At 42.8% G+C, this 17,903-nt stretch overlaps 1 protein-coding gene across 1 annotated transcript in view; it reads right to left on the bottom strand.

Annotated features, from left to right (window-relative positions):
- The window catches only part of CACNA1A (calcium voltage-gated channel subunit alpha1 A), a 368,926-nt gene that overhangs the window by 48,095 nt on the left and 302,928 nt on the right, over positions 1–17,903 (bottom strand). The window contains exons 39-41 of the mRNA XM_084838533.1: positions 17,138–17,234; positions 2,820–2,925; positions 1,984–2,091 (exon numbers count right to left, since the gene is read on the bottom strand). Of these exons, the coding sequence (XP_084694659.1) occupies positions 1,984–2,091; positions 2,820–2,925; positions 17,138–17,234 (311 nt within the window). The remainder of the gene's footprint in view (positions 1–1,983; positions 2,092–2,819; positions 2,926–17,137; positions 17,235–17,903) is intronic.

Genomic DNA, 17,903 nt, shown 5'->3' with positions numbered 1-17,903 from the left:
CTTCCTAAGGCTAAAATAAACAAACCAAATAAACCAAACAAAGGAGAATTGGAGCCTCGAGGTCGCGATTTACTGCACTTAAGGAATTGGGCTTTAAACTGTCCCATGTCAATTGGGGGGGATCTCTGTAAGTTCTGATGTGGGCATTCAGAGGGCAAGCCTCATTCAGCACAACAGGAGTTACTTCTGAGCAGACATTAATTGATTTGCGCAGGGATGGGAAACACACAGGAAACTCCCCTTGACTGGGGTCATGGTGAAGAGCACACCCCTGGGCAGGGCTAGCAAACCTGAGGTCAGTGCAGGGATTGGGGCACACAGCAACTATACCACGGAGAACCCAACTTAAGGAAAAGAATCAGACTTTAAGCAGTCTCAGGAAATTCTGATAACTCTTGATAAGCTCCGGGGTGGCTGCTGGATGGCCACCAGGTCATGTATCCCTAATGACCTCAACACACAGCCAGCTCGGAGTAAATTGCTGGTGGAGACACCCCCTAGGACAGAGCAAATGTATAAAAAAAAAGGTAAAGGTGTCCCCAGCCAGTCGTGTCCAACTCTAGGGTGTGGTGCTCATCTCCATTTCTAAGCCGAAGAGCCAGCGCTGTCCGAAGACGCTTCCGTGGTCATGTGGCCGGCATGACTGAACACCGAGGTGCATGGAACGCTGTTACCTTTCCCGCCGAAGCGGTACCTATTTATCTACTTGCAATTTCTTGCTTTTGAACTGCTAGGTTGGCAGAAGCTGGGACTGAAGACGAGAGCTCACTCCGTCATGCAGCACTCCGGTTTTGAACTGCTGTCCTGCTGACCTTCCGGACTGCAGTTCAGCGTCTTAACCACTAAGCCACCGCGGCCCCAATATAATGTATATACATATATTATTTTGATCTTGACTTATGAAAAATGTTGTTGTGGATATTAAGGGAAAATAGGAAAATATGAGTTGAAATCATTCTGATTCTAGCAGAATAATTCAGTCTGTTTGATTCATGCTGTAATCTTTCACCCTCTCTTTAACTTTTGTTTTTTGAAATCAACAACAAACAAGATTACACATACATTTCAGTATCTTTGTCTCTCAAGTAGGATTAAGAGAGAAAATAATGCCTTAAGAGTTGAACAATGGTTTCGATTAGAAGATGTCAGAAGTGAGTTAGCTAGCTAGAAATAATCTCTTGGAAAGAAGAAATATTTCTGTAGTTCAGCATAAAGTTGATGCAAGACAGACTGGATTTCAAAGCAAGCAGAGTTGCTATTCTTACATTAAAACCTGAAATTTAGTGTTGGAAATAGTATCTAGGGAAATTTCGTTAACCTTAAAAAAATAGTATAAAGAGAGAGCTTTCAGTCCAGAAAAGTCAGGAGGCAGATGAAGACCTGGAACTGCACCTTTCTCTCTTCTCTTTGGGACAGCTCTAGTAGCTGGGGTAAGGTACTGGGTTTGAGACTCACTCCTTAGAATCATCTTTTCATTTCTATTGTTTTCTGACTTTAGGGAATTGTGTTGTGTATTTGTGCTTTATGTAATATAATACCATACTTAACATTTTCAGTTAAGGTAGTTCTTAAGGAAACCTTGTGTCTTGTGTTCTTTGAATGGTTAAATTTTATGTCAATACAACACCTGTTGTACCCAGAGGTAAAAACAGGTGTGTTCTCTTTATGGGCAATTCTCACACATTCTGGTTAACACAAGCAACTTAGTGTCTGCTGAGCTAGGCAACTGTGACAGCATATCATGTGCCCCCCCATGGGCTATACTAGATCTGAACATGGATGCTGTCATTGGTCCCTGCTGCTTAGCATAATTTATGACATTTGGGAATATCATGCATACATTAATGTGGAAATAATACAGTTCTCTCCGTTAGACAGATGGCACTGCAATAGTAAATGTGAGTATCAACATGTGGGTATCTGCATAAACTCAGCATGACAAAAAGGTTGTAATTGGTAGGGACAGTAAAAGGTAATGCTTACATTTATGAGGGGTGACCAGGAGATCCAGAGTTTTCTGGGAGAGGTTGGGCCAAATTGCCATCATCTCCTTCCTCAGCTCAGCATCCATCTGCTGTTTGTCAGCACCCCCTAGAAGCCAGGAATGAGAGATAACTAACAAACAGATGGGCATCTGACATCCATCCCTTCCCCTGGATGCAGTTGAGGATGTAGCTGAGTCTTCCCAAACTGTAACTCTTCACGTTGAAAGTGGGAGATGTTTGTTCCCAATCTCAAAATATCTCTGTACTCAGAAAGCCAGCATGTCAGGAAGGATTCTAGCAGTTTTCTCCCTGACATTCTAATTTTCTACATGTAAGGAGAAGTCTTACTGAGAGGTGTGGAATGCACCCTGACAAAGATTGAGGTAAACTGCTACAACAAAAAGTTCAGGCAGAACTCCAACCCAGGAATCAGGAGACAGGGGCTCTTAAGCTTTTAACAATGGCAAAAATATTTCATCATCTAAACCTTTACATCGAAAAGATCCGTATCTTTAAAGTAATAAGCACTCTTTCTGATGAGTCTTTAACAGGGGCACCTTTTTCTAGCAGAGGCTAGTATTTGAATAGTTGGGTAATCTGAAAACCAGAATACCTGCTTTCCACCACGCCCTGTATAGGGTATATCTGGTCCAGGAAGCCTTGTCTCTACACAGGCATTTGTGCCTCTGTTTCAGTTTAAAGTGTTCAATACTAGCAGGTCCTATCGTAACTTAGGATGTGCTTTCCTATATTCAGTCTCATTTTCCCAGAATTCTCTATTCTGTCAGGAAAGAAACTATTCTCCCTTGCTGGGTGTATGGAGGTGGCACTTGCCTTTGGCAATCTTGATGTCAAGTGCAGTCCGGATCAATGCCATGAGGGTGGAATTGAAATGGACTGTATTGTCGTCTGCCACAGGCAGGTCCATACGAAGTAGTCTCTGTAGAAATCCAAGCAGAAAGGTGTCATCTTACGAACCCCCACTTCCCAGCTTATCATGCACATAGGAATGTAAGAGCCCTGGGGAGAATACTGAGCTCAAGGACTTTTTCCTCTATCTCCTCATGGTTTAATGTCTCCTACCCAAGCTCATGATCAATGCCTGGCTGTAGTAATTTGAACAGCCAGTTGGACACTCAGTTCTTGTTTTTATTTTTCTTCACTCACTTTTCTTTTGCCTGATGACTTCTATATTGATGTCATGGATTTTGCATCATGTACTAAGAGATGTGGCTGAGAATAGTCCTCCATAATAATTGTGTAAATTGACATTGCACTCCTAAGTATGCTGCTTGAAAGTTCATCCCACTGAAATAACTGGGATTTACTTCCAAGTGAACATGATTAGGTTTGGTCTGTGAAACTATCAACTTTTATTTTTGGCCAGTGACTTGATTATTCCCTAAATGCCTCTACAAGAATACCTTTATGTTGTTTGTAGCACAGCTGGAAGGCAGTTTCCAGGTTCCTGTTCTGTTCTATCTGAAATATGAATAGACTTGAGTCCCAACTTTGGTTGTTAGACTACTCTCCTCCCACAGTTGTTGATAAAACTCAGGAGTCTTAATCTGAGTCCCATATGCTCTACCCCGCTAGACCTCATCTCTTCTCTCCTGAATGAATCTGTTTTAAGGCCTTCTTCTGGATTTCCACAGAGTTCTCCCCAGAGCTCATTGTTCATCTATATATTAAAGTAAGAAAATGTAAAACAAAGGAAAAACAAAACACCCATATTTCCAAGATAGCAGCAGTAAAGGGATGGGGTCCAAAGAGAATGCACTGCAACCATTCAACAGAGCAAGATTTCGTCAAATGCGCAAGACTAGAAGCATGCAAAAGGACCATGCAGCATGCATCACAGCACAGTGCAAAGGCATCCACAGAGAACACGTTGAGACTCATTCATAGCTCTGGTATAAATTGCTCTAAAGGAAGAGATCCGGATTGTGGGCTCTTGGTGCAAAAATGGGTGCGTCCTTAAGGTAGAAAAGAAAGAAATGAAATTGACAGACTATGGGCCATGTGCCATTCCTCTGAGCCAAGGCCGTGGGCTGGAGATCACACAAGATGCTCAGGGTGGGCTTGACCACTTAGTGCATTAACTGAGATAGGCTGTGGACCAATGGAAATGGGGGGTAGACAATTAGGGTCTTTGGGGTTTTGTTAAGTGGATGTCACTGAACAGAGGTGCACAGGATGATGATAGGTGAGTTCAAAACAGGGAAGGAAAAAGACAACAGAAAAAAAGGGAGGCACACATACAGGTGATGACACTCATTCAGCAGGAAGATCCTTCAGGAACCTGATGTCCAGAAAACCTGTAAATCTTGGAGACCAGCCTATGTTAGGGGCCAACTGAATAGATCTCCTCTGGTGCTTTGTGTACTCTGCATTCCCTCCTCTTTGGCAATTTGGCAAGAACGCTGCCTGTTCCCTCTGATCCCTTTGTGTTTCTGAGCTGTCCATCAACAGGCTATCTGCTGGATCTGGCAGGGTCAAGCCTTTGTTTCTGGCCAGTTGCAGGCTGTGGTGTGGAGGCTAGCAGTGAATCACCTCCTAGACAAGATGAGGCAGCTATATTTCCCTCCCCACCCCTTCGACCTTCCCTTTGTGTTGCACTTGAAAGTCAGTTCGCTGAAGATTATGGATGGGCCTTCTGGCAGCTCACCTAGAATAGTTGTAGAAATTATAACTTTGTGTTGCAACCAGAACCCAATGGCCACACCACTGGGGGGGCTGCTACTCTCTGGCTACTCCCAGAATTTTTTGCAGTCTCTAAGACTGAGAGCTACTTCAAATATTACCAAGAGTGGCACAGGCACTACTGCAGTATGGCTGCCCCACAAACAACTGATCCATGTGGTTGAAACCAGCAGCATGGACACTCCCTTACAGGAGTAGTGTCCTGTCCTGGGAGCCAGCAGTGGAGGCATGGGATTGGGAAGTGAGCAGGTTGCCACTGGCACCAAATGATTGATTTTCTTCAGATGTTACCACACTGGAGCCACTCCCATTCACCTGTCAGAAATGCAGGGATCAGGCCTCAGTGTAGCAGCAGCTTCTGAATCACTTTCCTCCTTCCTACTCTCACTCCATATGCCCTTCTTCCAGCATCATTCTGTATCAGCTTTTGTTCTGCTCCTCTGAATACTCCAAAGCTTTTCTTTCATTGACCCAATATATACACCAAAACATAAACCCCTCAATGAAATGATATGCAAGTATTCATATAAGCTTGTACTTTGCATAAAGAATTTAATGCACAGAATCTGTAGCTTCCGCTTGCTGAATCTGAATTTCCTTGGGGTGGGGTATTTTTGTAGCTCAGAATTCACAGGGTGCTGATTTGGGACAGCAGCCTAGATTTCTCATGTACTGGTGCAAGCATGGATTAGAACATCAAGGGAGATGATACAGCCAAATCATGTTAACCATAGTGTGCACGCTAATGAACATGAAAATGCCAGGTTACATATAGGCCCCAATTCTATAAGAGAACAGATCCCCCTATTTATTTATTTATTATTGATTTGATTTGTACCTGGCCTTTCTACCAAAAAATGGCACTCAAGGCAGCTTACAGTCACAATTAAAATTGATTAAAACAATAAAACAATACATTAAAATACAATAAGATCATAACAATTACAGCATTTTTTAAAGGATCCTTTTAGATTGCTGCCTGATGCAGAAGAAACCCTGAGGACTCTGTATGCTCTGGGACAGCAACAGTGAGGAAGGTATAATGGGGGATGGATGGAGGGATACAGGCAGCAATTCTTCCTTGGGGGCAGCGAGGGCACTCAGAAACCCACACTTCCCCCGCCCCCATAGACAGCTAAGGGAATTCTAGAATCATTGTATCTTTCAGTGGTTTTCTGGACAGCTGATTCATGAATAAATGAACCTAGGGATATGGACAGTGGTAGCCACTGGGAAGGACATGGAAAAGTAAACAGAGGAATGAGCTACTGTAGAGGAGGGAGGGAGATTATTGCACTGTATTACAACTAAAACATCTTTTTTTATTGAAAGGGTACTGGAACGCTGGGAAATAGCACAGATACAGAAATGGCACAGCTACGAATGGGACCTGTGCATCTTGACCCCAAAGCCTCTAGTCCAAAGTTTATTTACCTAGAGCTTCACATACTGTGTTTAACATTATCTTAACCCTCCTTTCACTGAGCCTATGTTAATCTAGCATCCCAGAAACAAAATGCACTCTGTGTTAAAGCTGTCCACTGAAACTAGACACTCTACTAGGCTGTAATGTTCAAGCAGCTCTGTGTATTTCCTCTTAAAGTAGCTCTCATATAAAAAACAAACCAGGGTTCTTTACTATTCCCTTTCCCTACACCAGCCTTCCCCAATTTGATAGCCTCCAGATACTCCAACATAGGCAGCTCCCCAGCACAGTCTTGACCTGGCATGTCTAGTTTTATCTTGTCAGCAACTATTTTAACAAGTAGCATCAAGGCTAACTATGCTCTTCCATCTTCCAGAAACTATTCACCAATGTGTGCTGTATTCACAATTCACACTACTTTTCTCTAGCAAGAACATGATCTTTGCAATCATCCCATGACAGGAAGTATGAAGTGTGGGCTCACTATGATTCCATATCCTCTTGTGACTCTCCACAATTTCAAGCTGGAGCTCATATTTAATTGGGAAGAAGTCAGCACAGCGGTGGTACTTCCAAAATGTGGATACTTGTGCCTCCTGTCTGAAGGACTGCCCCAATAGCAACAGGTTTTTCTGCAAGTGCAACATTCATCCAATTTCCAGGACACACAAAATCAAATTCTTCTTAAGGCATTTGAGATTTCCTTCTTCTCTAATCAGCCTCTTCTGATTAGGGTTGATGTTCCCATTCGAATAGAAAATGATCTCCTCTTGTCTTTCTTCTCATAGCTTGGATTGATCACATCTGATTTGAGGCATGAAAATAAATGGTCAAGGATGATGAAACGTTCTGTCTAGACAAGAGAAAGGCCATAACTCAGTGGTACAACAAATTCTTTGCATGCAGGAGGTCTTGGGTTCAATCTCTGACATATGATAGTTCTCAAGAAACAGAGCTGGGAAAACCTTGTCTTGATCTTGGGAAGCCACTGCCATGCTATTGAGTAAGGTAGTTGACTCAGGTGTATGACAACCTTGTATTTTTAATATGACTGTTGCCAGGACTGGTACTATCAAAGTGGACCGTAATTTGAGTGGAGTGGCCCTCTCTTGCAACAGCACCTGACCAAATATGGCAACACAGCTTAACTCTTTGGCACTCACAGCTTCTGACTACTCCAGGAGAGTGGCCATAGATCACAAGTAGAGTTTATGCTTTGTGTGCAAAAGATTCCATGCCTGGCGTCTTCAGTTAAAAGGATCAGGTAGCAGGTGATGGAAAAAACTTCTGCCTGAGACCATGGAAAGTCACTGCCAGTCAGAGTACACAGTACTGAGATCCAGACGAACTTATCAAATCCTGGTTGCACACAGCTATACTGAAGGTTAGTATGAATGCATATGTGTCTGAGAAGGTAGATGAACACTTTCTTTGCAGACCTTGACATCTTTTCCCGCTGTTAACTGTTTTTATACTCCAATCATCTATCTTTTGTCTCATTGCTCTTTCCATATGCTCTATTTTTATTTTTGGCTTCTCTGGTTCAGTTAGTAGACATTCAGATCACATAACTCGCCTGTCAGTTTCTCAAACATCTGCACTCTGGTGGTGTATTTGTATTTGAGTCACTAGGCTGCCTACTCTTCTGCCTCATTGTGAAAGTGATGGGAGGCAATACTGAGAGTGCATATATCCCTTCAAGAATTCACAGCTGTGACAAAAAGGTGAATGGGTGGGAAGTGAACATGTTAATGGTATTCCACCCATTATGAAAGGCACACTTTTTAAAAACCAGAATTTGCAATATCAGCTGCCACAATATCAGTTTGTAACTCAGCTTGCAGTGGTCATGTATAGATCTAAAGTCTTACAGCATATCTGTTCTAAATTGTTTGCATCCAAGGTTATCACCAATGCAGCATGTGAATGGAGATTTGCACTGAAGAGATAACAGTTTGTAACTGCAGAGCTAGGAAGCCTCCAGTCTGAAAGTATTTTTGTTTTAACCTAACTGAAAGATCTAGGAGCTGATTTTCTGTTCAAATATAGGCTGACAAGCAATGGTGCTAAGTAATCACCAGAACATTTATTTTACTGGGGGCCCAACTGTCATGGAGACTCTTCACCTGTTCAGGTCAATTCAGTATGAGAGGCTAACAAATACATTATTCAACAGCTTCTGTGTGGGAATTACGTTAGAATAATCTGTTAAGACAAATTGCAGGTGTGCTGATCAATATAGGGTGTAATCAAACCTGCAAGCATTTTTTGCAGCCTCCTTGTGGGGTCATTATGCTTTGATTAGCCTTTAGAGTCAGTCTTTAAAAGAACTGAGGTAGTATTTGTCAAAAACAAGTTGGAGTGTGACGAAGTGAAAGCAATATCTAGTCCAGCTCAAACAGCCAACATGATGTTGCTTAGTGGCTGACAGGCTTGCCCCCTGGTGGAAATGGCGGAGGTACTGATTTATGAATCAGAATTTCCACATGGAGCCTATACCAATGGCCACCATGATTTGAGCAAGGCAGATCTAATGTTCTCATTATGTAGAACACATTTTAAACCATTTGTACAAAATATGGATGTGAATTATTTGACTCTGGCTGAAATTTCATCTCAGGAATTACATGGAGAACCATGCTTATGCATCCAGAAAATTGACAGAAGAAACCCAGCACTTGTGAAAGGTAAGAACCTGAGTGGACTCAGTGCCTGTCACACTGCATGTACTTAGGGCATAATCCTTTGGCCACTAGACAGTGACTAGATGGCCATAGAATTTTTCAGCTCCTGGGAACCAAGCTCGGAGCCCAGGCTCCAAGCTCAGTTCCCAGAAACCTCACTCCCTGCCCCCTCATAGGCAGCGTGATTAGTCCCCAGCTCCATACTCGTAAGCACGGAACAGTCAAAAAGGGGGCGTTCCCAGGGGTGGGGAGGAGACAGTGGAAGTGTCATTAAGATTTCCTCCCCCAGCTCTAATGCACCGAAATTGGCTGCCTAGCCACAAATGCAGGGCGGCCGAAGTTTGGAGAGGATCCCCTCCGTGCTCCGCCTGCCCTGCATTGGACAGTCAGCCACCTCCAAGTTCAGAGGTGGCCAACCATCCCCATAGGATCACGCCCTTAATTGGCTTAAATTGCATATTTATCACACCCAGCACATCTTTGCTTTCTGATGTAAAAAATGTTCAAATCTCTATGTTTGATGGACACAAGAGTCACTCCAAATCATGAAGAGAAATATTTGTGTTTACAGATGACATACATACTCACTCCTCCCCCTGCAACTGTGCAGCATAAGATTCCCCAAGAATGCCCAGTACATTCTGCACAAGAGCATTTCTCCAACTTTCTGCATACATACAATATCGCCATATCTGTACAGCACCAAACATTTCTTGTTTTGGCTGTATCAGGTGAAGAATGAACTGTTTGGCTCACAATTAAGTCAGAGAGGGCCTTTTCGGTGGTGGCCCCCAAATTATAGAACGATCTCCCTGGTGAGGCCCGCCTGGCACCAACATTGTTATCTTTTTTGGTGCCAGGTTAAGACCTTTCTCCTGCCCCAGGCATTCGGCAGCATATGATAAGTTTTAATCAATCCTGGAATGTCTTATGGTTATGGTTGTTTGCTTTTGAGATTGTTTGTTTGAAGTTGTTTTACATATATGTTTCTTTTGTGTATATTGTCTGTTCATGTGTTTTTTATGTAAATGGTTTTTAATCTCTGTATATTGTATTTTTGTTTTTAACCTTTGGAAACTGCACAGAGAGCTTTGGCTATTGGGCGGTATAAAAACGTAAATAATAATAATTAAAAAAACACACACTTAAAGTCAGACATTTGCTGGACAGATCAGGTCTTGATATACAAGATGGCAGATTTTGTCTGTCCTGCCAAAGTTAGGGAGAATTTTGTGCAGAATATATAGGTTATTGAAAGCTGAAGTGAACACTTTATTCCAAGATGAACTTGACACCTTTTGGTCCTTTGTTCTGTATTATATCATATTGCAATTATGCATTTAAATTGTGATTTTCTAACTACCATGATGTTTTAGCTGAGATACTAAAATCTAATCTCATTTAGTTGATAATTTCTTTATGTTGAGTGTTTTACTTAGTATGAGGCTGGGAACACAGACAATGATTTTGGCATCTACCTTAATGGGATTATTCCAGCCAGAATTCCCAACTCGTATTTATCTGGCCAAATATGCAAATCTGGCTTTGGAATTCTGTATTATTGATGGAATAGTTTGGTCTCAATTATCTTCTTTATGCAAATGACATTCAACACCTTTCTGTTCCTCCACCTTCTCCTTCTGTTCTGTCTGCTATCACTTCCTTTTTACTATTTCTGCTTAGTGACTCCTTAAAATAAAGATGGGCAAAACTAGTATTGTCTTGTTCCCTAAACCTTTTCTTTCTCCATCTCTCAGTATTGGTAACAGCATGGATGTCATTCATTCTAGTTTCACAGTCAGAGTGATTATGTTGGTTTTACTCTCCTCTCTCATTCTTTCTCAAATTTGTCTTGTCACTAATGTAGGGTTTTTTTAACCTCACCAAAAGTCTCTCTATTGATATGCCTGCTGCTACTTTTCAGCTCTTCCTAGTCTTGTCCCTCCTTATGTCGTTTCTTTAATATGTCATAACCTTTCAAGTAATACACTTTATTCTTGTAGTTATCTTCTTTTGTTCAAGCCACAAATATCCTCTTCTATCTGATCTTTGACCCTTTCCATCTGCTTCTCCACGTGTTTAAATTCTCTTCCTTCTAATGTCCACTTTATTTATTTAATGTATAACTGCCTTTCCACCAAAAATGGTGCTCAAGGCGGCAAACAATAAATTCCCCATTAAAAACAAAATCTTAATTAAAAAATAAAGACAGATCCATTAAAACACAATAAAAGATATAGACTGCACCCAAACTATTAAAGCCCCCTTCAGCAACAAACTAGCTTAAATGCCAAAGGCCTGCCTGAATAAAAAAGTACTTGCCTGCCAGTGAAATAACAGAAGGGAGGCCAACCTGTTCTCTCTTATCAGGGAGTTCCAGGGCCTGGGAATGGCCACTGAGAAGCCTCTCTCTCACTTCCCCACTAAATGTGCCTCCAATGGTGGTGGAACCAAGGGCCTCCCCCGAAGATTGTAAGACCCAGGCAGGCTCATATGGGAGAATGTGGTCTTTCAGGAGCCTGGTCTCAAGCTATATTGGGCTTTATAGGTCAGAACCAGCACTTCGAATTCCACCCAGAAACAGACTGGTAGCCAGTGAAGCTGCTGTAATAAGGGAGTCACATGCTTCCTTTAACCAGCCCCAGTCAACAGTCTGGCTGCAGCATTCTGTCCTAGCTGAAGTTTCCGAACACTTTTCAAAGGTAGCCCTATGTAGAGTACGTTACAGCAGTCCAAGCAGGACGTAATTAGGGCAGGCGTGACCACGGCAAAATCTCTAGGAATGGGCACAGTTGGTGAACTAGCCTCAGCTGGGCAAATGCACTGCCAAAACCTAGGGATCCAGGTTCCTACTTCTCTCTTCCCCTTAAAAAAATAGGTAAGACTTACCTTTTCACCTGTATTCCTCAGCTTTAATTTTATTAATCAACAACAACCTACCTTTGATTTGTAATTGTGATGGTACAATTTATGAAGGCTTTTCATTTATTTTCTCTTGCATCATCTCCATTTAGATTGTAAGTCTTCAGACAAGGACATTTCAGTTGTTTTAATGTACTGGAAGTTACTAAGCACATTTCAAATGCTATAGCACTACTGCTATTACTGCTAGTAGTACTGGTATCAAAATGTGCCAGAGCGATGGCAGTTACTTGTTCAAATTCAGTCTGGGTGTTAAATTCTCCAACCGACTTTTTGCTTAAAATGCTATTTCTCCTTGTGTGAGAAAGGTCATATCATTTGCATTCCAAGGTAAGTGCGACACCCCCTCCTGCTCCTAAACCCAAACTAGAATGGATCACAGGAGAACGGGCCTGCCAAAAGGCCGACAGAGCTAGCATGTTTAGTTCAGTAGCAAGGGGCAGCTGGAGAATAGTTCAGATTTGGCTTCTACTTTGGTAACCTAGAAATGCCAGAATCATGTGGGAGAGGTGTAATCACATCTGAAGAACCATACAAGCATCTGAGATCAGATGGATGCAGTGGCACCTGCATGACTGGGCAATTCAACCCCTCCCATGTGGCTCCCCCCTTAACAGAACAGTCTGAACAAGATGATCTTCTTCCCTCTCCCAGCCCTTGGATTACCTCACAGGAGTTGGTCTGATACCCTCTGAAGTGCCACTTGTTCTCTCTGTCCAGGTCAGGATACTAGGATGGATGGACCATCTTAAAGCCAGGGTAGTACAATCCTTCATCTGAAGAACCTCGGTCACAGGTATTGCCTCCTACTCACCATCACTCTTGTGAAGCATTCCCTCTTTCTTTGTTGCTCTTGCTTGAGCGGATGTGATTCTCCCCGTCCCCCAAATCCTCCTATTCTTTCCACCACACAGTAGCTGGCTCATTATGTAACATGTGGCATCAGACTGCACTGAAACCTGAACTACAGATTTTATCCCCACTGATAAACTAGCAGAGATAGTTGTATGTCCCTCTTCTCTCCATGCTCAACGACCGCAGAATCCAAAAGCCCTTTCCATTCGAGTGACAGTGAACATTTCAATAGCTGTGCCATGAACCAGCAACAGAAACCCAACAGTTGAGGTGAAAGGGAGATCACATGTGCATATGCATGAGCGCACACACGCACACACACACAGAGTAAGCTCTGGGTTACTGAATGGCAAGTGGTAGAATTGGGGAAGGAGAAAGAAGATGTAGTTATGGATCAGCTACTGAGGTGTGTAAGAGGATTAGGGTTAGAGAATGAAGATATTGAGGGCAAAGGGGGGAAAGCTTCTGATAGGTTAGAACTGCATTGACAGAGAAGGAGGCATGGAGCAGCAGAGAGAAGTGGGCAGAGAAAAAGGTTAATTAATTTGTTTCTGGTTAAGAGTAGGGAACTATTTTCCCTAAGGTTGTGTTCTTTCATAGGAAGTGACACCACCATGGAGGAAGAAGCACTGAAAAGATGTGGGTATCTGTTTTAAGTGACTCAAAGAGATCAAAAGAACCATTAGAAAACCCATGAGAACATTTTTGCCATAACCTTTTATAGGCAGCCGGAAGGGCATGAGTGAGCAATCTTGACAGTAAGATCAACTGCAACCCATAGGGAGGTATGTGGATAGAGCCCAATGCTTGAACAGTATTGGGCTCTATCCACAGTACTGGGCTCCTGCTCTTAAACAGAAGGATTTCTATCTGGGCATGTGTCCTGCTGCTGGTCTTGTATATGTAAGACAGAATGAGTCACACAGTTCTGGCTCTGGTTAACTGGCAACCATAATGAAGGTGTATTGTGTATTTGGCACTTAGGTCTATACTAGTAAACAGCAAACTTGTAAACAGCACAGAACACATCACGCTGGCCCACTTGTACCAGCTTGACCTCTGCAGTCTTGTTTAAAGCTACATGGGTTTTGACCAATACAGCCTTCACCAGGGTAACACTGGGATGAATAACAAGCAATCCAAAAGTTGCTTTTTCCTTTAAGCAACAGTTCATTTCTATATGGAGGTGTCAAGCACCTGCAAGTCATGTGCCATGGTGCCAATTCCCATAGGGTCCCCTGCTAGTCTTAATGGCAGACTGGTGACTTAGCAGACTCGACATGGATAGCATAGTCCAAGTGATGGATTCAAGCAGCATTATTGTACAAAAACCCTTTGTAAATGTGAGCCTCCTTGTCCTGCAGTACTGTTCCCTGCACTGCTGATTTAGTGCTAAACTGCACAACCAGCGGGGGCCATCTGGATGCAGCTTGAAGTGACCACGCCTGTCTAATTGCCATGGAGAGATGTCTGGATCAAAAGTGACCCCTATGGTAGCCACAACAGAAAATCTCCATTCACTTAAGACTTGTTAAGGTCATCCAACAATTTGGATGATGGAAACATATATAGCAGGCTGGGACTCTTAACAGCATACAGGCTAAGGACACAATTCAGAACTTCTCTACATTAAGGAAAAATCCCGCAGCCTTACTGGGGCCTTCTGTTTCCATTTTGCTGGCATGATTAGGATGGGCACCTTTAGACGACAAATACATGATGTGGAATTAAAAACACCCTTTCTCAGCATTCTTACCTGGGCTTTCTATATTTTCAATGAAACAGTGCCATCTGGTGGCCAAAGTATAGTGTTACACCAGCATTACATACATATCCCTTTTTTTAAAACATTCCAGCTTATCTCCAGTCTTTTTGAAAGCAGGCTAAATGGGGAAAAGCACAGGAGATGTCCTGGAAGTTGACAAAGTTGTATAAAGGACCTATAAACTTTTGTGAGTAGCCAATCATGAGTGTTCAATAAATCACTCGTGTAGAGATGCCCTCAGTGTTTGAATAGAGCATTTACAAAGCAGTATTAAGGCCAAATGAGATGTACCATTAGCCATATCTTTAGCTATGGTGTGCTCACTTAAAAAAAAAAAATCGCTGGTGTGTGTATATGTGGCGGGGCGGGGAGAACAGGATCTGGAGTGGTGTAGAGGGAAGGGGCAATGGGAGCTTCCCCTCCCCCATCCACCGAAGTCAAGGTACACGTAAGTACTCAAGCCTAGTCAAGTTATTTTGATTCATGAGGCAGAATATCTCACAAGCACCTCTCCCCACCCCTGGCAGTAAAAATAAAATAATAAATAGCATTTTGCTGTCCTTCCATGATACCCGAATCTGCTGCCTGAGGTGGCTGGTTCACTCTGCCTAATGGTAGGACCTTAAAGCCTAATGGGCAAAACCTTAAAGCCTCCCCCTCACACTAGGATCTCTACCTGGCTAGAGTCCCCCTACACAGGCTATTTTTTAAAAAGCAAGAACACCAGAGCTAAAGATATGAATGTCATGTCTAATTTGGCCCTCACTCAGGATCACATTCAGGGACTCTTTCACCTGGCTGGGAAACACACAGAGGGGAAAGTGACTTTTTTACTGCCTTGTTTGCATTTAATGTCTTGCTGTATTGAAATATGGTGAAAATGAGACAAAGCAGAGAGACATAGCTTGTATCTCAAACTACTGGGCTAAGCCTAGCTCCAGCTCCCTTTGACAGTCATTGGTAGTCTTCACTCCTAGTTGGAATCACCTCCAGATTCTCCTTGTAATCCAGTATGTTTGTATGGGGCCCAAACTAATCTATAATTTGTTCTGATTAATTTCCTGGGCATACGCTGGACACAGAGAAAGTAAATCCAGATTCAACTTTGGGGCCAGTTCAAGCCTCTAGACCAGCTTTCCCCAATATGGTGCTCTTCAAAATTTTGAACTACAACTCCCATCAGCCACAGCTTACTTAATGGAAGTGGATTAGTAATTACTGGGAGGGCTTCATCTATGCCGTGAAGGCCGACACAGGATATTTGGTCTTGGATGCTGTTGCACGCATATGCTGCATTCAGGGAAGATAGGAAACACAGAAATTTCATCTCAGCTGGGAGATTCAGGGTGTCTGTACACGAGTGATTTATTGCACACTTGTGATTGGTTGCTCATGGAAGTTTGCAGGTCCTTTACACGATGTCATCAACCTCCAGGACGTCTCCCGCACATTTCCCCCTTTACCACTTTCAAAAAGATCGGAAATAAGCTAGAAATAAAAATGGCGCCATATTGGCAGTGTGTAATGCCAGCATAGCGTGATGAACTTGCCAAGGAAGGACTTTCCTCAATTCAAACTATGTGTCTGCCATGTAAATGCTTGAAGACATTTCTCAATCCCAAGCCGATCGGAGGGAAAAGAGGGTAAAATGCTGCTCTGCAACGAAGGGAGCCAAATCTGATCCCCCACCCCACCAAGCTCAGAATCAACGTCCTGTTGATTCAGAGCACCCCATTAAGTTCATTGGGGCTTACTCCCAGGTATGTGTGCCGAGAGATGCAGACTTACAGCACAATCTTATGTCTACACAGAAGTAAGTCGTAGCTTTCTTGGGGGCTGCGAGGAAATAGTACAGCACAAATTAAGCAACGGAAACAAGATTCCCCCGCTCCTTTGCACACATGCCAGGGAGGGAGGGAGGCACTCCCTCAATTCAAACCACATGTCTGCTGTGTAAAGGAGCCCATCCTAATCCCACAAAGAAACTGAAAGCCCTGGTAAGAATGCGGGTTTTTCACTTAATGTAGAGATACCCTCAGTCTGATGTGTAGGGTAAGTTTCTAGTTACAGACTACATTGTTCAACTGCACCTATGAGCAGATGCTCTATGATGACTCCAAATATAAGTGTATTACATGCAATCATCTGATGGGGATAACATTTATTTTCTCTCCAGCATTCCTTATGCAGATACCAAAGGCTTGTGTTCGTGTCACAGGTGCTATGCTGTAATCTGCCATTACAATGTGGTTAATTAGATTTTAATACAATTTTTAGTCCTTGATACTCACACACTGGCCTGATCAAATGTTCCTATAACTTCATTTAATGAGTTTGGGATCTTTGATCTCTCTTCCCCTTCCGGCTTTGTTATTCCCAGTTAATTTGAGGTATTTGTATTGGTTTGGTAGCCTCAGAGCAAATCACAGCTGTGTAGGTTGTTTGAGGGGTGCAAGAGGAATGGGAAGTCAAACGTTTTTAAAGAAATGTCTCTTAGGCTAGATATGGAAGGATGGGCTGGTGGCACGTTGACGGGGGATTTCAAGTAGGAGCATGCGCCTTGGGTTTGTTTCTTACCCGCCCCACATCTACTGGCCATAATGGAGTCTCTGAAACATGGAACGCTAATGGTACTGAACGGACACACTGTTACTGCTCAAGAAATTGGATTGGGGGGAGGGGTAGAAGAAATGTACAAAAATTATAGGTTTAAACATTTTGTTGTTGGGGGAAAAAAAGAGTTAAAAATGAAGCTAACTTGAAATATTTCTTTATTTCTTTAAAAAAAAAAATCTACCTTATAAGCAACACGGGCTGGGCATTTCTTCCCTAGCCCCAGGGGTGGAGACATATGTCTCAGCATCTCATACATGTCCATGAAAGTCATCCGGCCCCTGGGAGCAAAAAATTAAAAATAAAACAAACAAAAAATAAAAAAATAATAATTTAAAAAGGAAAAATACACGGAAAAATAGGAGATTGAGAGAGGGGGAGAGAGGGGGGGGAGAGAGAGAGAGATGCAAAGAAGATAAAAATATTGGAAATCAATCGGAAAAGGAAAAAAATGGAAGATAAAAATGTAAAGATTACTGTGCTGCTTGTCAGCAGAGACTGAATATGCTTGATCTTCATGGGTGACTGGGAGTAGAAGGGTGGCTCCTCAAACTGCAGCTGTGATTCAGCTAAATGCTTAAGCACATGCTCTGTACTTTCAGAGCCAGGGTTCCAGTCACAAGAAGGATGGAATTAACGTAAGCATGTGCCTCCATCCATTTTGCTCAGTCTGATGTTATAAGGCAAAACCCCACAACCCCTCCACATGGGTTTATCGGGCCAAGTTGTGTAGAGTCAGGTCCTCTTAGTAGTGAAGAACCACAGAAAGAAGGAGAGAGAGAAAAAGACAGATTGAGATGAGAAAGCCCCTCTTTGCCAATGTGGGAGGAGGGCAGACTGCAGGGAGAGAAGGTGGACGGAGAGGGAGGGTGGAAAGAATTGGGTAGGAGGGGAAGGGGGAAATGGTAGAGGTGTCAATGGAGTCTCTGTCCTCCCCAAATGAAGTATTA

The sequence above is a fragment of the Heloderma suspectum genome, chromosome 2 (assembly GCF_057233095.1).
Source record: "Heloderma suspectum isolate Gila_16-S chromosome 2, 16-S_ref, whole genome shotgun sequence".
In the NCBI taxonomy this organism is placed as follows: Eukaryota; Metazoa; Chordata; class Lepidosauria; order Squamata; family Helodermatidae; genus Heloderma; species Heloderma suspectum.
This window is presented reverse-complemented; position numbering and strand designations above follow the sequence as displayed.